This window comes from Ovis canadensis, chromosome 7, assembly GCF_042477335.2.
Source record: "Ovis canadensis isolate MfBH-ARS-UI-01 breed Bighorn chromosome 7, ARS-UI_OviCan_v2, whole genome shotgun sequence".
Classification (NCBI taxonomy): Eukaryota; Metazoa; Chordata; class Mammalia; order Artiodactyla; family Bovidae; genus Ovis; species Ovis canadensis.
Window position 1 is genome coordinate 57,430,686 of NC_091251.1, and position 22,804 is coordinate 57,453,489.

Genomic DNA, 22,804 nt, shown 5'->3' on the forward strand with positions numbered 1-22,804 from the left:
GAACCCGGGAGGAAGTTGGGCCCTAAACCACCCACAGGGGTCAGGGCAGCTGCAGGCTGACTCAGCCTCTGGCCTCACCCAGCCACAACTGTACCTGCCTCCTTATCTAGTTCTATCCATGTCCGGGAGCTGCTTTTCTTCTGCTGCAAAACGTCTGAAACAAGTGGAAGAAGAGCCCAAACAGGGCTTTGGAGTTGCACAGGCCTGAATTTGACTTCTGACCACACTACTTGTGAGCTCTGGACCCGAGAGCAGGTTCACTCAGCCCCCCTGAGCCTGTTGTGTAAGTGAAATTAATGGGGCTGAGGTGAAGCTGAAAGAACAGCTGTAAGGCGCTCACGACAGGTTGTGGCCCAGGGTATCTAAGAGTCCTCATAGCTACCATCGCCACGTCGGGCAGTCAGTGTTGTATCAGCACCCGCCAGTCCTCTGTGGTGGTCTCTGGGCACAAGGGGCAGCAGCAGGAGTGGTCATTGAGTCCGCCTGAGGTACTGTGATGCATACTCACCACCTGGCTCACACATTCCAGTCCCACGATAGTAACCCGTGCGCTAGGTACCCATTACATAGATGAAGAATCCAATTTAGGGACCTGACAGGCTAGGCAGCTAGGAAACGTGAAGTCAGATCTGGCTCCCCAGGTGAAAAGATGCCGGCATAGGAAAGCTTTTGAGTGGAGGCAGGGGTATCTCTGTCTAGCTGGGGGTGGGCAGGGGAGTGCCCAGGGCTGGTAAAGATGCGAGAAGGCTGAGACACAGAGAGTTCATATTTGCTTTGAGCAAAAGGACAGCTTTTTATTTAAATATCAAAAACATTTTGTACTGAGGCATAGAGCTGATTAACAATGTGACAGTTTCAGGTGAACAGTGAATGGACTCAGCCATACATATACATGCATCCATTCTCCCCAAACCCCCTCCCATCCAGGCTGGCATATAACGTTGGAGCAGAGTTCCATGTGCTATGCGATAGGTTTCTGTTGGTGATTATTTTAAACATAACAGTGTGTACATGACCTTCCCAAAGTCCTATCTATCCCTTTCCCTGGCAATCACGAGTTCAGTTTTCTAAGTCTGAGAGTCTCTGTTTTATAAGCAAGTTCATTTGCATAATTTCTTTTTAGATTCCACATATAAGGGATATCATATGATATTTCTCCTTCTCTGACTGACTTCACTCAGTGTGACACTCTCTGGGTCTGTCCATGTTGCTGCAAATGGCCTTATTTCGTTCTTTTTAATGGCTGAGTAAATTTCCATTGTATATATACACCACATCTTTTTTATCCACTAAAAGGACAACTTTTTAGAGGTGGGAACTGTAACTCAGATGCCAGGCTTCTCTTTGGGTCTTTGCAGAGAATATCCGAGAAGAGTATGGAAGAACAGCGAGAGATACTGGATCCTTTTTAGTGAAAACATCTGTGCATCCAAGTGAATGTTTTCATTTTACTGTGTTTGCTTTATATGAGAATGTCCTCTTTTTTCTCCTGTAGTACAAGTTTAGCCAATTAACAGTGTAATCTGTTTTTCTTTGCTTAACATCTTCAAGACTGGCCAGTGATGTTTTCAATTTCCAAGTCCGATAAAAAGATGTACTGGAATTCAGAACTCAAACGTGAGTTAGAAAGCAGAAATTCACCAAGATCCTTTACTTCTACTTAAAAAAAAAAGTTATATTCATTTTTTTGGCTGTGCCAAGTCTTAGTTATGGCATGTGAGATCTTAGTTTTCCAACCAGGGATCAAACCCAGGGCCCCTGCATTGGAAGCGCAGAGTCTTAGCCATTGAACCACCAGGGGAGTTTTTAAAAATAGAATCACTTCTACTTTTAAATAGAACCACACTGCTGGGGGACAACACATTTGGTGCATTAACTTGCAATTTTTTGATGTGTATGATTGCCACTGCTAAAGACTTAGGTAAGAGTTGAGGAAAACTCTCCAAACTGGTAGAACCACAGCAAAAGGCCTACATGTGTGTATGTGCAGATATAACCCATAATCTGGAGAAAGGCTGGGACTTGGGAAGGGTCCTCTGCTACTTGTTTCAGCTTAGCCATTCAGTTGCGTCTGACTCTTCGTGAGCCTATGGACTGCAGCCTGCCAGGCTCCTCTGTCAGTGGAATTTTCCAGGCTGCCATTTCCTCCTCCAGGGAATCTTTCTGACCCAAGGATCAAAACCATGTCTCCTGAATTGGCAGGTAGATTCTTTACTACTGAGCTACTGGGGAAACCCCTTTGCTGCTTGCTGTAACTTTAACAGACCAAAGGGATCCTGTTTTGAGTGCTTCTGGGAGGATGACACAAGAAACCCATTCCCTCCCAGACACTGAGATATTACTAAGCTTTAAGAAAAACATGTGTGAGGGAAGGTAGCTCAATCACGTGATCTGAAGTTAACAAAGTAAAAACAAACGACAGGACCACCCTGTTTAGAAAATGTCCTACAATGTGCATTTATTCCATATCATTGTACAAGGTTTCATACAGTTATAACTCTTAAGACAATGTGTTTTCTTCACAATTGTATGTGGTGCCCACATCTTTGACTTGAACATGCTGGAAATCCACATTGCATGCTATCCCACAAGTTGTAACAAGCTGCAAATGTGCCAATTAGAAGAGCACGGTGGCTTACAAAGCTTCGGCTTTAGTGAATTCTGGCAGACAGGATCCACAGTCTCACCTCATTGTAAAACTCATGACAAAATAAATTAGTGTTGGACAGACTTGTAAATCATACAATATTTAAGGAGAGACCACAGTGGGACCTTTTGTTTAAAGTAGCACCAATCCACACCTGATTGTGTTTCCAACGTTACCCTTCCTGGTCATTGGCAGTTTGAGTGGAAATCTTTCTGCTTCCTCAAGGATTCCTGGACTGACTAAGCATACTGTGTTGCTAAACTCTCTACGGTGTGGCAATGTCAGCTCGGGAAATGGCACATTTAAATCATTGTCCCCTTGAACACGGGCTTGCCTGTGTGTGTGTGTGTGTGTGTGTCTTCCCCACCCCCAATCTAGCTGGTAATCTTGTGGATGTTTCTGTGACAGTGGTAAAAGTAAATAAAAAATGCATTAAGGGGTTTCATGGTAAGCATGGTGTTTGAAAACAAAACGAAACGAAAAAATAAAAACAACATGAAAGAATGTGGTCGCAGCTAAGGAGGTTTTCACATGTTGTTTAACTCCAGTAAAGTCTGATCCAGCATCTGGTGCATACTAAGGTTTTCTTCTTTGGCATGAGCCACTTTCTCTGTGGTGGGATTAGAAAATTAAGTCATGAATAGCTGAGCTTTGGACACAGCGGTGGTTTGTACACTTAGGCAGGCAAACATCAATCACAAACACAGGATGAGATGATTAGGAGCAGGCATGCTCATAAGACATGGCTCATTTCCAGACAGGGACCTACGAAGGGGAAGCTGTCTTGGACCTGAAGAAACTGCAGGCACAGCAGGCTCTCACAGAGCGGCCAGGTGAATCTCCACCAGCAATCCACGGGGAGCAAAATGCAGGTGGGGCTGGTGGATGTTCACTGCTCATGCGCTGTGGGAACTGGGAGAGGTGCTTGCAGCACTCAAGTTATAACAGCAGCAGACATTTCTGAGTTACAGGCAGCTAAGGCCCGAGAGCTGTGTTGTAACACAATCTCAGAGAAAACAAAGATGACATAACTAGGCCTTCTGACAACGTTTCAAGGATTTATTTCTGTTGCTCGTTAAAAAAAAAGATAACCAACATGTTTCATGCACACTCCAGTAGGACATTCTCTTATTATTCTCACAGTGTTCTATTTATTATTAGCATGACAGTCTCACCAGATTCCAACAACACTGTTAAGACTAAATAAAAGCATACCTTTCAGACAATCGGGGACTTCTGACATGAACTCCTGTTTTCAAAAGCTATTTTGCCCAAGCATAGGTACATTTAATCATATTTCAAACACTATTCCAGATACTTAGAAGTTAGAAATATGAATATGTAATAGGAATATATATTATATATATATCACATCCTATATATAATATATATATATATATATATATGCTGATACACACCCCTCTGCTTTGACTTTCTAATTTTAAGCAAGACTCAGTTCTCTGTAGGAAATAGAAAACATTTTTTTGGTTCTCATTATGCATCAGTCCAAACAAGAGGACCTGCTATTGCAAAGACGAGTGTAGAACTGATTATAAACACTGATCCATAGACACAGATGTAATTTTACCATAAAAGCGGTTTGGGGATTAAAGAGAACTTAATTATTCCAGATATAAGAGGAAAATGCAGGCAAGGCCAACCTTTCAACTGATTCATGTTCAATTCTGCAGAATTCTGAAGAAAGCAATCATTTTCAACCCTACTATCTGAAGGTATGACAGTCTTATACTTCCTGACACGGGCTGCATTCCTAGAATTCAGCCCAGGTTCTTCCCCACTTAAGTTTAATCCTCATTCAGGGCCAGCTTTAGTTGGTTAGTTAGGCGGCGGTTTTGCTCAAGTTGCTGGTAGAGTTGATCTGTACAGGTCAGCAAGCAGGTTAGCAGAAGAGAAGAGGCAGAAGGAAGAGAGGTTAGCTGGAGTTGGTGAGAAGGAGTGAACAGAACACAGAGATACCTCAGGTGCTGGTCACTTGCTGAGCAGGTTCCCCGCACCCCATGAGAAGCTGTCCTGTGCCCAGGGAAGGCCTGGCTGACCAAGGAAGAGCCAGGACTCCTTTCTTGGCAGGAGGAAAGGGAAACAAGATGGGGAAAAGGATCCTCTTCCTCAGCGGGATCCGAGGAGAGAGGGGGCATGTTCCTTATGCATCTCACTAAAACCACCATGTGAACTGGGCCCAATGACACTTCTGGCAACAGCCTCAGGAACTGGGGTAGGGCTGGAGGTAAGCCTAGTACACCATCCATTCCTTGTAGGGCTCAGTGACTGAGAGAGCTTCCTGCAAAACCTTGACCTACCGTTTCTGCTCATCCCTCCCTGGAACCCTTTCATCTCCACTCCTAGGCCTGGCTTTCCTTTCAGGTGGCCCCTAGAGGGGCCACTGCCACTGCATTAACAGTTTTGGAAATGCAGAACTAATAAGCTCCATGTCTCTACCCCAGTCACTGTGTTACACAGTATAAACTCTCATCCAGCTTAGATATAAGGTGTGTTACTCTACACAAACAGCGAAAGAATAAGCACTTACTCCACTCAAAACTGATTTAACTGCTGACTTCCTAGAAAGGATGGCATTCCCTGGTGCTAAATGGACATGTATAAAATCCCAAACGTCCACATGGAGACTGGTGTGAAGTTCATCTTGCACAAGGGCATGTAATCTTCTCACTTGGCAAGGAAGGCAGCTGCTAGTCAGCCTTTTATCTGATGGGGATACCAGGGGATGCCCAAACAAGGACAAGAACCTGGCCCTTATCACGGAAAGCTGGAGGTTACAGAACTGTCTTGCATGCCAGTGACAACTTAAACCCACAAACTCTAACTCAATGATCCTGAAGAGCTGACAATCCTACACCTGGGGAGAATAAAAATGTTCAGTTTCTAGTTCCCAGGTTTGCTGGGAAATCAATTAGTCCTCATTTTAATGTTCTTTCATGTATGAAGAATCTGCCTGCAGTGCAGAACTGGGTTTGATCCCTGGGTAAGGAAGATCCCCTGGAATAGGAAATAGCAACCCACTGCAGTGTTCTTGCCTGGAGAATTCCATGGACAGAGGAGCCGGGAAGGCTAGAATCCGTGGTCACAAAGAGTCGGACACAACTAGCCAGCGAACACTTTCACTTTCACATATGGTAGGAGATGAGGAATACCTTATATTCATTGTATTTTTTAGCTTGGAATATCTCCACCTTGTCTTTTTTGCTGATCCAAATGTTCTAAATATGCAAAACTCCAGTCAAATGTCATCTTCTCCAGGCAGCTCCCAATCAGAATTACTGTCCCTATTCCTCATGGACTCTAAATGGACACCATCTGTTAGGTCAGACCTGCTTCACTCATCTATCTTCCTACAAGACGGCCAGCTCACTGAGAACAAGAACATTTCCAGTTGATCTCCTGACCACATCCTCCCTACCTTTCATGATGTCCTGCATGTTTGGGGGCTGCAAAATTTTAACCCCACTAGCAGCAGCACATTCACACTCTCACGTGGGAGACATCACCATGGGCATGTAGATGTCTTAGCTTCCTGAACCAACGTACAGTCAAGCTGGGATGAAAGAACTCTGCAGAAACCCCAGAGAACCCAGAGGGTCGATGTGAGTGCAGTTTAAATGACAGTATCCTCACGGCCTCATTTGGACCTGCTCTACTCTGGCTACCACAGAACTGGTATGCTTGTGGGGCCTGGGAGGATTATATGTTTGAAAATATTTTTCCCTCCTGTTCTGCCTCCCCAATATCTGGGACATCAACTGCCAAGCAACGCTTTTGGGGTTTGGTCCAACCAAGCCTATTGCAGCAGCTGCCTCTATGATGGCATGATCCTCTGAGCTAGAAGCCTGGGCCCCAACAATTTCCTGATAAAATCAACTAGCTAGTCATCCTCTTGTGTGCCCATACCTTCTTGGGCTGTTTCAGATTGTTTTTTTTTTAAATTTGGCTAAACCCTGTGGCATGTGTGATATTAGTTTCCCGACCAAGGACTGAACCTGGACGCCCTGCACTGACTGCCAGGGAAGTCCTTGGGCTATTCCAGATTTGCCTTTGCAGTCCATCGGTTTCCCATTTTCCCCTGTAGAATATACCTAGAGAAAGTGTAAGAGTCTCTGGAATGGTTCCCAAAAAACTGATGTGCCTCCAGAATTAACTAAACATCTGCTCAGCACAACTTTCAGACTTGTCATTTCTTTCTATGGCAGGAGAAGGGCCCACTCAGAGAAGGGCCCACTTTTATTACTCTGAATTTTAAAAGAACAAAGCAGAAATCAGTCAAAAGCAGGCCTAAGCAGCCTTAGGAAAAGAAAAGAAATTACGGAAGTCCTGACACTCTCAAGGAAGAGAGACTGTCTAGATTATAAATTTTTAAAAGTCTATTATACCACTACTAAATTCACACCCCTCTTAAAAGGAGTACTTTTACTCTATTCTGAAGTCTTTGTAGAGTGACTGACATTTTCAGTTTCCTGAAATTTATTTGAACATAGGGATATATAAGTACTTAGGCTCAGAAAAACTATACATAGATAACAATCACCCACATTTAAAACACAGGAGAAATATAGCCAGATTGTTGAGGATGAGAAGTGTTGGGCATTAAGAGAGAAAACTCCACATCATTTTAAAGTTCTAATTTTGTGATGTGTTTTAAAAAAAATCATTTAAATGCTATTCTTTAATTTATAAATATAACTGATAAAATAGACCATAACTGAACAATTTCTACTATTTTTAGGGGATAAAAAAAAACCCAACTTTAATAGCTATGCTTTAAAAATATTCACAAATTTAAAAAAGTTATCACAAAGATTATATAAGTATAACCCCTCCTAAGAATACATGATGTGCTTAAGAGCAAAAAAATAAATCTTGACTTGAACATACTCATATGTTCCTAAAATCTAAGAATGTCATTTCATGATCAAAATGAAGGTGGCTGAGGAATGAATATACTTTTCTTTGTACTGTAAAAGGATGATCAATAATGATCTCAACTTACATTGTTTTTGTATCCACATCCTTTTCATCTTTTCAGATATTCTAGCAGTGTGGGTTGGCAGCCTTTCCTTAGTTAGCTACCCACTCTCAAGCAGGACCATCTAAATACCAACACAGCAGGCTCACCACATACCAAACTCAACAACTGCACACGAAGGGCCCGCTCAAGGCAGACCTTCTGGCTTAAACAAGCAACATCTCCTGTGTGGAGGTTCTCAACCTGTTTCATACACCAGTACAATCCCAATCCCTAAAAAACACTGCTGCCTGGACCTAACCCTAACCTTTGCAAACCAAAACCCCAGAGAAGGACGCAGGCATGTGTATTTTGAAAAAGTTCCACAAGGAACTACCGCTTTAGAGACTGTTGATATTAATGAATGATGTTCAGAATAGGGGAAAAAAGAGCAAAGCAGCAGCCAAAAATTAACCCTCCTGTGTGTGAAGCAGATTTGTGGTTTTATTCAGCGTTTAAACTAAAATATCAATAAATAAGAAGTAAAAAGAATAGCAAACAGAAACAGCTTACATAGTGTTTATTTTACACTGAAATGAGGAGCTTCTGTACAACAGGAAGCACAGTGTGTACCTGGCCCTAAGGCAGGATGTGAAAAGAAAGAATCAGGGTCAGCTGGAGAACAGACAGACTGCAGAGCTCAGAGAGGTGGGACATCCAGCTCGATGAAGGGGTCTTGGGAGAAGTGAAGCAAAGAAACTTATCTGCATGAAAAGAAAAGGTGGGAGAAACAGAAAAAAAAAGTGGCACAACAGAAAACAGGGAAGCTAAACGAACAGATGAGAGCAGCGCTCGAAACACAGGTGAGGAGCAGACATGCAAATCCTGCTGCCAGGCACACCTGCGGCAGGATGTGAACCCTTGCCTACCAGGGCCTGGGCCCGCGGCCAGCCCCAGCCTCTTCTGCGGGAGGGGCCATTGTAAGACCAGTGAATGGAACTCAGAAACAGATTTTAAGCTTAGCCCACCTTTCAGAGTACATAACCAACCGTGATGCTGCAAGCTTTCCTCATAGAATCACCACATTTTAGCAATCAGAGACAGATGATCTGCTGACCCCCTCATTTATAAATGAGCGGAGAGAGGATGCAATTTTCTCCAGTCTCCATGGTAACAGTCACGTCTCCGGGGGTGGCATGATGATTCTATCGTGTGTAAGGCAGCAGGCACATGCCAACACTCTTCAGGCTACCATTTTTCTGCATGGGTAAAGGAATGACAGGTGGGCCTGGAAAGCGAAATTTCCAGCTTATGTGGAATTCAGTGCCATCTTGTGAGATTAAAAGGAAGCCTCTGTGAAACACTCCAAGTTAGAATTTAGTGGGGGCAGAACCGGTTCAACGTTCAGGCTTGGTTAGCAATATGAAAGTTAGTTGTGTATGCTCCAGGTTCTTGTGAGATTAAGACTATTTACTCCACTGCCCAGCAGTAGTAAAAGCTGGGCCATTAACCCTCAAACTCATATCACACAATCTGTGCTTTCTGCCCCATTTCTTTCACACAGGTTGTGGTATTTGTATATTACTTTCTATATAAACAGAAACTTAAACCCCTCCTAAAGAATACATGATGTGCTTAAGAGCACACAATCTATGCTTTCTGTCCCATTTCTTTGACACAGGTTGTAGTGTTTGCATGTTAATTCTTTTTACATAAACAGAAAATTAAAGGGCTTGGCTACTCAGCAGAAGGTTCATTTTTGTCTAAAATTCTTAAAACAAAGATGTAATGTTTTACAGCAACATCCTTTATGCTGTTCTGGATCAATTTCCCTCCTCGCAGAGCCTCAGTCATCTGAGGTTGTAGGGTTCCTTAAATTTGTATTTTTTTAGAAAAAATGTTCACATTATATTTAATTGAATCACAGGAAACTGACTTTTGCTATTTCTTGGGCAATTCTTGCACACTGCATGGCCTACTGATTTTACTTAAGCCTAGTTTACGTTCCTACAAGTATAGTGCCCAAGTCACTTATACGCCAGTTCACTGCATGGTGGGAACGATCTAGTTGAGACAATGTGAAATGAATGGATTCTGAAAGGAGGACGGTTTGCATAGACAATCTACTTGGGTTGTATACTAGTAGAATGTGAAAAAAACCCAAACAAACAATGACTATCCTAGATTGTGCAAAGAGAGTGAGCAGAAAGGTGTAAAGGTGGAGATTCTGGAGATACAAGAGGGAGTGGTGGCGAACTGATCATATTAGCATGAGGGCACGGATGTGAGCAGGCAGGGTGGCTGAACATTTACATGGAAGTCATGTCGTTGAGAGCGTGGTCCAGCTCCTCGCTGATGGCTTTGTACTTCAGTTTCTGAGCGTACAGCTCGTCTATGACCAGGAAGTGGAAGGCAGAGGTGCAAGGACATGGAGAGTGATCAAGAGATGGAAGGTGAATGAGGGTGGCAGGGACACCATCCCGACACAGCAGCAAGAAAAGGGCAATGCATGAAGGAAGTGATGCCGCAGCAGGTGGCCAATGCAGGAGACGTGCGTTTTGTTTTGTTTTGTTTTTTAATAAAATTGAAACAAAAACAGAAAGAACAAAACCCATTAGAAAATAAAACAAGAAACTCAATATGAAAATCGTAACAAATATGGTAGGTATACCGGTAAACCATGTTAAAACCCTAAACAAAACCACGGAAGGCTATCTCCTGGTTGGGGGAGGAGCAATAGGACAGCTTTTCTTTTATAGAGCTATAATTTAACTACACTGGAGTAGTCAGCCACCTGCAACTATAAACAGTGGAAAAAATAGCCACGGGCATTGTTTTGGAGGAACAATTTGTGACTACAGTCTGTAATCCTTATCTGGCTCCACCTTCAAACCACTGACTTCCTGACCAGTGGGAAATGGATTTCTTGGTGCTATCCATAATATCCCTTGTGGCCTTCCCACTCAAGCTTCCTTCACTGGTCCAGGAGGCTTGGAGAATGAGGAGAGCCACGCTTCTTACAGTGTCACTATGCCAAGTCTATACTGCAGTTTTCCTGTGATGAGGGTGTCACACCTTGCTGCACTTTGCAGACTGTTTTGCCACCACGTGTCATTTTCTCTTTCCCACCAGCTTGGTTATCATCTGAACCAACCCCCAATTCCTCCTCTAGCCCTCTCCACCTTTGATGTATATATTTTACATATTTTTTCTTTCTTTTTTCACAGCCTCGGAGCTCAACATTTGGAATTTCTGAGAGACAGAGAGGGTGTTACCAAAATAAAACCTAAATATCTTAGTGAAGAAATGCTTACGTATAATGTCCAAGTGCAATAATGTCCTGTTACCCTCCAAGCCCCCTTTCAGGGCACAGAGCATATGCCAAGATGATTAGTAACTTAGAAAAATAAACTCAAGCCCTTACATTGAATTCACACTTGGGGAAAGATTAAGTTGTGCCTAAAAACCAAATCCTTACCATTCTGACAATAAGAAGGTATCACTGAAGACAGAAAACACACCAGTCATTCTCACCTACAACCGCCTCACTCACAGTAAAAAATAAACCAGCCACACTTCTAAGAGTGTGCAGTAGAGCCACTTGGCATCTGCTGTTACAAAAAGAAGACGGGCCCCGTCCAGTGGCTAGCGGTCATCTGGCGAGCAGAGAGCTTAAGAGCCACAGAACTCTGAAGGGCAGACCAGAAAAATGTGCAAGAGCAAAGGAGTGTGTCAAGGAGGATGCCATGACTGGAAAGTCACTTTGCCACGTCAGTATTCAGCCATAAGGACTAAGTTAGAAACAAGACTTAAGATCTTACCTTCCAAGTCATCAATGCTTTTCTCCAATTTAGTTACTGACCTCTCTGCAAACTCAGCCCGAGTCTCAGCCTGCAATAATTCAATTTATTTCAATCAAAATTGGGAAGTTTTAGGTGGCCAATAGCTACAAAGATAGGGAAACCAGAAAATGAAAGTCAAGCCTGGCACCCACAAAGTGGCCTGAAACCACACACCAGTGAATCACCACGGTGAGAGGTGGCTGGCTCTCCAAGCCCACCCTGGAATATTTCTGGATCATTGTAACATTAAAATGAAAAATCACTCAGCTCCACAGAGACAAACTCAATCCAGTTGGCTTTGTTCAAATCACCCCTAATATTACCTCCTTCAGCTTGTCAGAAAGGACCTTGATCTCTTCCTCGTATTTGTCTTCCTTCTGCGAGTACTGTAATCAGAAAGAATGTTCCAGATGTCAGGCCACAGCTCACCCTATACTCGTGTCTTCTAATACAAAGAAAGTGCCAGCCCAGCCAACAGATGTTGAGCATCTCTCAGGAGGTAATGGAGCCTCTGGGATCAAATGGCACGCCACAATGCGGTCTCCGTTTTCCTGCCTATTGTTTTACATGGGATAGGAACAAGATCACTTATCCATTCGGCACTTCGTTTAAATTAAATTGTTATGGATGACTCACATACTCAACACAAAATGGATTTTCCATTGGAAAAAAAAAAAAAAGAATCTGGTATCAATAACCATCAGGAAATCGCCTCAAAATGAGGCCTCTGGCTAAAGTGTCCAATGGACTATTCCTCTGCCTGGCAGGGCCTCAGAAGGGAAAAGGGGGTGTCTCTTGAGTAGCTCTTAAACGATGCCTCTCCCCCACACGGTGCTCCTGGCCTACCTTCTCAGCCTGAGCCTCCAGTGATTTCAAGTTGTTCGTCACAGTTTTCAACTCTTCTTCAAGCTCGGCACATTTGCTAATGTTTTCGATCAGAGGTAGAAAGGGTGGGAGACAGGCCAGAGGAAGGAGGAAGAGAAAAAGGAGAGGGACGGGAAAAAAATGAAAACCGAGTCCTAGAGAACAAAGGGCTGCCTTAAAGAAGCCAAACCATCAGGGGCTGAGATGTCCAATTTCACCATGGACACTGCGCCAGACGTTCCTTCCAGAGCAGAAAGGTGGGGAGACAAAATTCGACAACTTCAAAGTGTGATGATTTGGCTTCTTTTTTGGCTGCACCAAAGAGCATTTATGAAGGAAAAACAAAAGAGTATAAAGGACCCAAAGAAAGCACTTAAAGCAAGATATAAGGTAGCAGAGGGTGTAGTGAAGGTGCAGTCGTTATAAAAACGGACCAGTAGGCATTGGAAGCTGAAAGACGCCTGGGTTGCAGTTAAACCTAAAACCCATACATGAGCCATCAGTACCTTATCCTCTGCAGCCATTAATGCTTTCAAGGTCTGATCCATTATTCTTAATTGTTCTTCCAGCTGTCGAACTTGGCTGTTAGTGGACACAGGAAATGCACAAGGCCATTCTCAAAATCAGTGTGCAGGTAAGGCATGCAGTGATACCGCATTCATACACAGACACCCCACACAAGTCCTCCACGTTCCAAACTCGCGGCTCATCCATGTCGAATGAGCACAGGAGGAACCCGGAGCTGAAACGGGTAAATGTGCAGCTGCCAGAAGGCCATGCTGTTTAGTCACTGCTCCGCAGCACCCCACACAGGGCCTCCTGGCGCCAGGCCCGCTTACCCTTCTGAGAGCTCAGCCCGCTCCTCTGCACGCTCCAGGTCACTCTCAATGATGACCAGCTTACGGGCCACCTGCAGCAGGACAAACACAGAACACACACACCATGGGGCTTCCAAGCTCTGAGTATGCTGTGTGTGTGTCAGGGGCTAGACTTAGCCCCTGGGAGTTCTTGCCTACAAACAAGATGATCCTCTCTCTTGTGGACTGGAGGGGAAGCAACTCTCCACCAGGAATGCCCATGGAGAGGAGGCCATCTGCTCACAAAGATCCAGAATGGTCAGCTATGAGTAGGCAGGCACATTTGAAGTCTGACCCAAGTGAAGCCTGTATAATTACACAGCAGCCAGACCAGCTGTGGAAGGAGGGGGAGATGAAATTCACCGTCTCTGAAATAGCAGGATGATGAGACACGATGCCTTTTATGCTGAAAAGGTGGGAGCTGCAAGGCAAGACTGAAAATAACCCTAAAAGAACTTCATCAATTTAGAGCTCTGTACCTCCACTTTCTTTTGGTGGAGGAGGTTAAAAATGCAAACAGAAATAGCAAGAAAAGCTAACATGAGAAGTTGGTAAGATGATTAATGGGGTCAAAGAAAGAAAGGACCAGGAAGAAGGGATCCTATGAAGCATTTCAGAATTAGTGAGCATAGAGTAACCTGGAGAGGATGATGATGATGAAGTCAGTGGTGTTTCAGGAGAGCTAAAGGGAAAACTAAAACCATAAAGAGTCATGTGGGCTCTTAACACAGAAGGGTGCTTTCATGGGGACACGACCAGGAGGTGACTCACCTATGAATCGTGAGGGGAGAGGACAGACTGAGAGGTGCCCCCATGAATCCAGGGAGCAAATGTGTGGTCTGCGTCTCTGCCCTGCCTAAACTGGGTTGCACCAGGTGGATCTCACTAGGGATAACTGCTTCTATGGTAACAGAATGAGAGGCTCCTTTCACAAAACATAAGAGACCCAACCTTCCCTGCTGTCTGGCCAAAGATCTTTTGTCCTAGCCTTTGAGGGTGGGGGACAACAGAAGCCCTGGTCTTTCCCAGTGCGAATGACTACCTAGTAGGATCAAAATTAAGAACCATCTTCTGGGGACAAAGGAAATCTCCTTCTCAAAAACACCCATTTCTGCTAAGGAAGCAGATGGTTTCATTGCTCCCCCAGTCCCTGCTTCTGGGCCATGGCTGGAGACCCATGAGGCCTTGAGCTCCAGGATCTGACCTCTTCATACTTGCGGTCGGCATCCTCAGCAATGTGCTTGGCCTCTTTCAGCTGGATCTCCTGAATCTCCATTTTCTCCTCATCCTTTTGGGCTCGGCTCTCAATGACTTTCATGCCTCTGAAAAGGAAGATTGGCAGGAAAAGCCAAGATTTAGAGGTGCCTTCCATGAACTCCCATTGCACAGCCATGGTTTGTGAGGTTCAGCGTGACTGACAGACTGAAACATAGCTACTTTCACCTTCCAAGCCACGAAGTGAGACTTTCCAGAGCCGAAGGCAGGAAAAGACATCCACTTCCCTCTCTCTGTTTATTGTGAAGGAAAGCTTACACTTTTGGTGCTGCTGACGCTGTCCAGGCAGCTCATGTTAAATGAAAGGCACCATGGCATGGTCCTTTTTATTTTTTGAATCTGGAAGGGGTGGAATCAGAAAAACCAACATGCTTTACTTGCTGTATAAATAATGGGACTTCTTCCCTTTTCCAGTGGGAAGCCTCAGCCTGGAAATGGACCAAGGTTGGAACAAAAGCAAATTTACCTTTGTGTACTTTCTTCCCACAAAGAAAGTAGCTGTTCTTACCCCTTTAGCCACAAATGTAACTATTAGATTGAACCAAATGAAACTGCTGGTTATCTGACCATGCTGCTGCTGCTGCTGCTGAGTCGCTTCAGTTGTGTCTGACTCTGTGTGACCCCATAGACGGCAGCCCACCAGGCTCCTCTGTCCCTGGGATACTCCAGGCAAGAACACTGGAGTGGGTTGCCATTTCCTTCTCCAATGCATGAAATTGAAAAGTGAAAGTGAAGTCGCTCAGTTGTCTCCGACTCTTTGCGACCCCAGGGACTGCAGCCCACCAGGCTCATGAGTTTTTCCAGGCAAGAGTACTGGAGTAGGGTACCATTGCCTTCTCCGATAAGACCCATAAAAATGGCAGTTTCATGTGGGACGAGTTTGGAGAAGAAACTGAGTTTTGCCTATAATGATGCTTTTACAGTGGAGGGGTTGAGAGCCAAGACCAACACCATCTTCTGTGTTGATGTGGATGTGTGGATCCTTCAGCCTGGCCTAAGTTATGGAAACTGTTAACTGATGTATGATATGCTGCATTTATATAAAGTTATGTGAAAATGGGATTCATTTATCAAAATCTAAGTAAGATAATCAATTAAAAAATAAAGACTACATTGCCATTGCAAGATGGAATGCTCAGAGAACCTGAATTTTTCAACTCTGAAGGTCTGAACTTTACTGCTGGCCACTGCTGAGTTGGTCTGGTATTTCAAAGAATATTGGGTGCTGCAAATAGGAACTGAAGGGGCAAACTTATTAAACCCATTAAATCTATTTTTAGAAAGTAAAGACTACAATATATCTCAGGAGACTGGAATCCTGGCTCGGCCATATATTCTTTTTAAGAGTTCAGGCAGGCCACACCTGTCTCTGAACCCTAGTTTTCTCATTTGTAAAAATCAGGGGACTGGAGTAGTGATTTCCAAAATATTTTTTTACTATAAAGTTCAACGTTCCCAAATTGCCTTTCAGGTTCACTAACAAGTGTATTTAAGGAAGAAGCCAGCCACAAAACCACTGGTTATGTGTATACCGTAAGAGATGGTAAGTCATCTTTAAAAACTCCAAAACTCTTAGTTAGAAAAGAGACAACATACAACGGTGAATAACGAGCTGAAAAACTTCAGCTAACGAGCTTTTTTAATCCTAAAGTCTGAAATCACCCTTTTCCCATGGTGGCAGGGAGCAGAAATATACCTCAAAAATGGAGAAAGGGACAAAATGATCAACTGCATGTACCTCACAGGTCATAGCACAGATACACACTGCCAGCGTCTGAGACTACCCTGCTTCCTCATCTAAGGACAGAACTCTCTCCAGTCTTATGGAGTCTTTCTTGGAGTGCTTCCAAGCAACAGGAGTACATTAATCTGAGCAGCTGAGCATGAGAGAAATGCCTGCTGGAATAACATGATGGCTGATATGGCCCTGGTCTTTCTTTACCACCACATGGCTGGATCTTGGGGTCATAAGTCAGGGAGAGCCAGGTTACAGGGGGAGTGGGCTCAGAGGACATGAAGATCTGACTGTATTTACTCGTGCACACATGTCTTACCAGCTTTACTAAGTCCAACACAACTTACTTTTGTGGATTATATTTCTGTTTCATCTGTGCTTTCTCTTTCACTCATTTGTTGGGCTATTTGACAACTGACAGCCCATAATTTATTTACCTCAGCCTAAGCCTTCTTGGTGTATTTTAACATAAAGTTATCTTTTAAACAAAATGCAGAATTGCTCCATGGTCAGCAGGAATGAAAGAACCAAATCACACCCCTAGAACCTCCCGTTTATACATCCATCTCCCTTGCTGGGTGGTGGGCTCTAGGAGGGCAGGAACAGAGTCTTTTTCTTCTTTGCAACCTTGAGATTTAAAACAAAAGTGTTCCACTAGTGTTAACAAATAAAACCAGTAGTTACACCTGGATCAAGTGAGGAAATGGCACCAAGGTACTGTGAAATCCTCAGACACCCAAGATCAGAGAGCCCTCTGGTTCCATCAGGAGGAAAGGTTGTGCTAACAGGTGGGCTGGATGAGGAGGCCTCACCTCTCACTTTCATCTGCTGCCTTCTCGGCCTCCTCCAGCTTCTGCAGAGCTGTTGCCAGACGCTCCTGGGCACGATCCAACTCTTCCTCAACCAGCTGGATGCGTCTGTTTAGAGAAGCTACGTCGGCTTCAGCCTGGGCAGAGAGAATGAGAGGTGTTTTAGCGTTGGAGAGGATGTGAGGGTAGTGCCTTCAAGAGGGGCTAGACTGAAACATTGGTTCAACAAGGAAGCCTGGCTTTGTGGTGAGCTACCCTAAAGTCTGCTACAAGCCGTGGTCAACTCTGGAGTTGTTGGATATGTTCACCCATTGATTTATCCAGTGGGTGTCTACCTTGGGGTATATGCAAATCCACATACATCATCCTCGTGGGACAGAGGGACCGTCAGCAACACTTTCTCATTTGGTTCCTTTCTACCACAGATTTCAACATGCTGGCTTACCTGACTGTCAGAGGGGAGCTTCATCCCAGCCACCTCACACTGTGGGGGCTGAGGTGTGGATAGAGGCGACAGGACTGACCCAGGCTCCGTCACACAAGATGAGAGGAGCTCGGCGAGAACTCTGACTCAGGAGTCTCAATTCTCCTTTCTTCTGATCACATTCTCAAAGGGGCTTTATTAAATATTTTAGGAACTAAAAGATTTTTAAGTTCAGTGGTTCTAAAATATAAAACCATACAGAGACACAACAAAACCCAGTAAGCCCCTGTGCCCTTCAGCAACTCTTGAGGATAACAGGTCACACTGGAATAGTGCCAAGACAAATTTCCCAAGCGTCTGTGACCTAAGCCTACAGGCATTTCTCACAAGTCAGGGTTGCTACAAGAAGAGTTTCAAGCTCCTTAGAAGAAAAGCAGTACAGATACTGTTTTTACTTGGTATCTATCTCTGAAATATGCTCCTTTTTGGGGGATGTGATGTTTACCTACAGTTATAAGCATTTGTTACTGTGAGCCTCAGGACACTTGCAAGACTGGCTGGGTCCATTACATACACTTGTATTGGTGGCTGTTTAAATATTACGCATGAAAGTGAAAGATGGAATTTGCTAATCTGGTAGCATTTCCTCATCTACTTTGAATGTGTGCTTATCCTGGAATGACAGGATTTTCAGGACACTTGGGAGTTTTCTAAAAATTATGACCTGCACTTAGGGACGATGCTGGCTCTCTACCTACAGTGCTGTCTTCCTTACTCACATTCCTTCTTATGTGCAAGGAATCATGATTCTCTATACGGAGTATGGGCTCACTAAATGGCTACTGAATAAAATAAGCAAAAACAACTTAAACAAAAGCAGCTTTCTGAGTTCTGGACCCATGGTACGTGGGCTTGAAATGCACAAGTAGTGAGAGTCTTCGATCACAGCCTTGAACTAAAGGAACATGAGAACACTCTGCTCTCTGCTCATCTAGATTTGCAAAATTTTAAAAGCCAAGTTCTCTCTGGGAAAGAGAGGTGATTAGGGCATCTCCAACCACGGTGAAGGACTCTATAAAAACATTCAAATACACTTTTATTTTGTCAAAAATTAACTACTTAGTAACGACTGGCTGATGGAGGCAGGGAGTAGGGGGAAATGTGAAATGAATCCAAGGTCATTTTACAACTGTATCCACCCACAAAGTCAGTCATTATAGATGCACAGAGTGTAATGGGCCCCACCAGGTCTCAATGGCCAGTGAATGTTGGTGTTTTTTGGGGGGCTGGGGCGGGGGAGGAATGAGGGTAATATGGATAACACATTTCTTAAGTACGGGAACTTTTAAAAGTTTTTAGCCCTGTATTTAAAAAAAAAAAACACAAAAACTGGAAGAAGGTATACATTAAGGGCGTATCTTTGGGTCAGGTCAGATTTCTGTATTTTCCAGTTCCAGGAAAATTCTATTCCTTTCCCCCTCCCCCCTACAATAATTATAATATTTATTTAAAGCAATACATTTACAGCCCAAATAGTTCTACATTGTACATTTCAGGTTTAACCAACTTCATAAAAATGCTTGAGAAAGCTGTATCCACAGATTTAGACTACTAAATTATTTCTTTGCCCATTTTACTCTCTCTTTTCTTTCCTGAATAACCTCTTTTAGATATGGTTCAAGGTAGAATTTATCTGCCTCATATTTTGTCCACTGCTCTTCAGGCAGGATCTGCTGCCTCATGCTCAGGTCCAGCGCTCTCTTAATGCAAAACCCTCTGTCATTATAAAGGTTCTCAGGAAGCCTTCTTATGGCTTCTTTTACATCATCATTCTCATATATTGTATCATCTGGCATTAAGCCCAGTTTATGGAACCCAGTAGCCTTGCATACCATCGAATACCCTCCAGCTCCACCTGCTTGATGCTGAAATGGCTGGCCTGCTTGCCATGTTGACCTGAGATAGAAGGAAAATTCTATTCCTTTTATGAACTGGGGTGGGAGGACAAGCAAGCAATTCTGAAAGCTGAAAACTAAAATGAAGAGTAAAACAAACCCTCCCCCTAAAATACCACCAAGAAAAAAAATCAGTAGAGTGTCTAGGTCACGTACTCAAAAGTATTTTTTCCCTCTTTATTAAATATGCTTGTTATAGGTGCTGTGGCCAGAGAAACGTCAACAAGATTTTCAAAACAATTTCTGTAGCCACCACACTAGAAGTTTCCAGCTCTGTTTTCAATCTGGGCCCTGACCTCAAGGACTTTGTACTCACAAAAAGGAGACTGTTTATGCTCCGGGGAAAGGATCTTTCAGGTGACAGGCCACTCTGGGTCCCCAGGCTCCCATGTACCTGGGGCGTCGGAGACAGCGCCCCATGTGCATTCCTGCCTCTGTGCAAAAGATCTCCCTCCCTGAGAGGAACCCCCATTGATCCAAGTCTTTGCCTTTCTGGCCTCCACTCTGCTCTTTCTTTAGCTCTGGATGCGGTTTTATAAATGGAACTTCTTTTCCCCTGGAGCATTTTGTAGAATCTACATTAGGGACTGTGTCCTATAGGAAAACCAGTCAACATGCCCCATAGAGGGTACCCAAACAACGGCTAGGAATGGAGACCAGTTCCAGGAGCCAGGACTGGGTCAATGCAGAGAGCAGACCTGTGAGTGGTCCACAAAAACGGGGTCTCAGATGTTTAGCTCGAAGGGTCCCTAACTACCACAACTAGCTGGCTGAGTTCACCTGAAGACACACATTAAAAGCACACATTTCCAGGCCCCATCCCTAGAGATTCTGATCCAAGAGGCCGAGGAAGGTGGGAATCTGCACTATAAAAACCAACCACCCACCACCCCACCCAAAGACACCGGCAAAGTCTACAGGAACCACTCATGGAGCTCTTTGTCGAGAAAATAGGAAGGAGGGACCTCTGACCCTGAGGACTGAAGCATGCTTGGGTTACACAGCCATCAGTGGGAGACAGGACGAGTATCCCAGTTCCCTGCTCCTCCTGTACAGGCTCGCCTGCCTCACTTTTCAAGGCCTCCTGGAGCCTCAGGGAAGCCCTAGAATTGTTGGTTTTCACCTATGGGGTCTTTCCACCTTCTGACATCAGCACAGCAGGTTCGCTACAGTCACCCCCAATTCAAGCCCCTGACTTAAAGAAAGGCCTTCAGGACAAAACCTAACCAGGACTAGGAGAACTGTACTCATTATCATCTGCTGAGCAAGTCCTCTCAATGCTTTTTGAAAAAAGGCGTGGTATAAAATCAAAAACATCATCAAGTAATACCAGGGGGGAACAGCTCACACAAGGACACAGAGCATTCGCTCTCAACTCCAGAAGCCAACGGCTGCTGCCCTGGAAGGTTTCACAGCAAGATGGGCAAAGGTGCTTGTAGGTTACAGCCTGGATTTGAAAGCAGTATCTGGGAAGTATGTATCCCCACAAAAGCTTCCCCACGGAAAAACCTGGACTCTTACAGGCTTCTCAGGCCTTACAATACTGGTCTGATCACAATTAAGTTTGGCTCCCTAGAACTGAAGATACATTCAATTTCATCAATTAAGGGCACTCTTTTTTATTTTTTTGGATTATGCCGTGTTCAAAAGGCTCACATCTCTCAGCTTCACTAGCTTTCATTTCTGGTATGTATTCTGAGTTCTGAGGCCTCTTCAGGTATTTTCTAAGGTTGTTTTCATCACAATACCTGGGAAGTCTACTTAAGACTTCATTAGCTGTTGCCTCAGTACAAACATCACAGCCACTGGACCATCTGTTATTTAAAAAGCAGATATAAACAACAAGGCATTTGGGAAGGGTCACAACCCCAGACGCAAATTATTTCCAGGCATGAAAATCACCCTCAGTGTCCTAGGTTACCTTCTAGCAACAGCCCATGTGTTGACACTGCTGGCAAAGTCTTTGTTTAGGATGTTAGTTTCTTTTATTTCAAAAATGCTATTGTGTCTCAACATGCTATGAGCTACTCAGAAAAGAGACTGCTATATTAGTAAAGGCTACCAACTGTCTTCCTGGAGAATTGTTAAGCAACCACCAGGTGCTCTGCACTTGTGAGGTGCCTTAGAACTGTATGTGCCTTGCCCCATCCCCTTCCACAAGGTGTGTGCTCAGCTGCTCAGTCATGTCTGATTCTTTGTGACCCCATGGGTTATAGCATGCCAGGCTCCTCCGTCCATGGGATTCTCCAAGAAAGAATACTGGAGTGGGTTGCCATTTCCTGCTCCGGGGGATCTTCTTGATCCAGAGATCAAACCCAAGCCTCTTCTGTCTCCCGTGTTGGCAGGTGTGGTCTTCACCACTGAGCTACCTGGCAAGCCCTCTTCCACAAGGTACCAGCTACCTATACTGAAAATAAGGGCAGGTGTGCACCATTCCTATGCACCTCTACAAGATGCTACAAAGCCATCAAAGGCATGCCCGCACAATACAGCAACAATATTTCTCCGAGTCAGATCTGAAAGAACACTTTTACAGGGCCTAGATTTTCACAAAATCCAGATGTTACAGTCAATATACCTAGAGACAATTTAAAAATAGCAATGGTTTTTACTTTAAAAACAAGTAGTCTCGTTAACACTGTTAAGAAGAAATAATGGTAGGAGAATAATAGTGTATTCTAAGAACAAATCCTCTGGAATATATTTTCCAAGTCCTCCTGAACTGGAGTGCAGTATGGGATGATCACAGGTCAGGTCTTTTTATTTCATGCAAACTGTAGTTTTCCAGAGAAGGTTTCACCCTTTACTGTGTAAGACCAAGCCACTACAGCCAAGCTAAACTTCTGCCCTTATATGGTAAGGAAAGGGGAAAAAAAACCACAGATGACATTAAGGGGCACTCCCATGGATAAGAGATAAAAACAACCTCTCTATCCGCACCAAAGCCTATAATTCATGAGGCATATTTGTACAATGAGCGAGAAGAGATGTGAACAGGGCACTATAGTGCCATAGCCTCATCTATATATGAAAGCAGAAAGCCAGAGAGTACACTCCTGTTATTGCCACCCTGGGGGTGCCAATGTGAACACAAAATACACTTTTAGAATCCTGGTCTCAGAAATATTTACCAATTCTAAAGAGGGAAAGGGCTGGGATTTTTGTAAGTTGGTTTTTTCTATGATTTAATAAAGTTACCAATTAAGAACCTACAGGTTGCAACTGTAAGTCCCTTTGTTTGCTGGGTACCATCCAGAAAGGAGAAAGGAGGACTGGCTTCTTCTTGCTCCCTCTTTTCCTTTGATAAGGACAAAAGACAAACAAAACCCCAGTGGGTCACAAGACCTAGAGTCAACCATTACATCAAGCAAAGTAGTTGCATTCCAACATTTTGAAGGGCCCACACACCTTGGGAAAAACA

General features: G+C 44.0%; 1 protein-coding gene and 1 pseudogene across 31 annotated transcripts in view; both read right to left on the reverse strand.

Annotated features, from left to right (window-relative positions):
• Positions 1-2,432: 2,432 nt before the first annotated feature.
• TPM1 (tropomyosin 1) overlaps positions 2,433-22,804 on the reverse strand; it is a 29,765-nt gene continuing 9,393 nt past the window's right edge. For 4 of the 31 annotated variants that reach the window (XM_069596267.1, XM_069596269.1, XM_069596283.1 and 1 more), the window contains 7 exons: positions 17,008-17,141; positions 14,390-14,507; positions 13,168-13,238; positions 12,311-12,386; positions 11,788-11,850; positions 11,444-11,513; positions 2,433-3,257 (listed from right to left, as the gene is read on the reverse strand). In XM_069596267.1, coding sequence (XP_069452368.1) covers positions 3,175-3,257; positions 11,444-11,513; positions 11,788-11,850; positions 12,311-12,386; positions 13,168-13,238; positions 14,390-14,507; positions 17,008-17,141 — 615 coding nt within the window. In that variant the 3' untranslated portion in view covers positions 2,433-3,174. Of the gene's footprint in view, positions 3,258-4,376; positions 4,527-8,185; positions 8,387-9,931; positions 10,015-11,443; positions 11,514-11,787; positions 11,851-12,310; positions 12,387-12,834; positions 12,911-13,167; positions 13,239-14,389; positions 14,508-17,007; positions 17,142-22,804 lie in introns of those variants that run through there. The other 27 variants (XM_069596266.1, XM_069596270.1, XM_069596285.1 and 24 more) reach the window with 12 other exon arrangements.
• Positions 18,945-19,460, reverse strand: LOC138443608 (cytochrome b-c1 complex subunit 7 pseudogene; annotated as a pseudogene).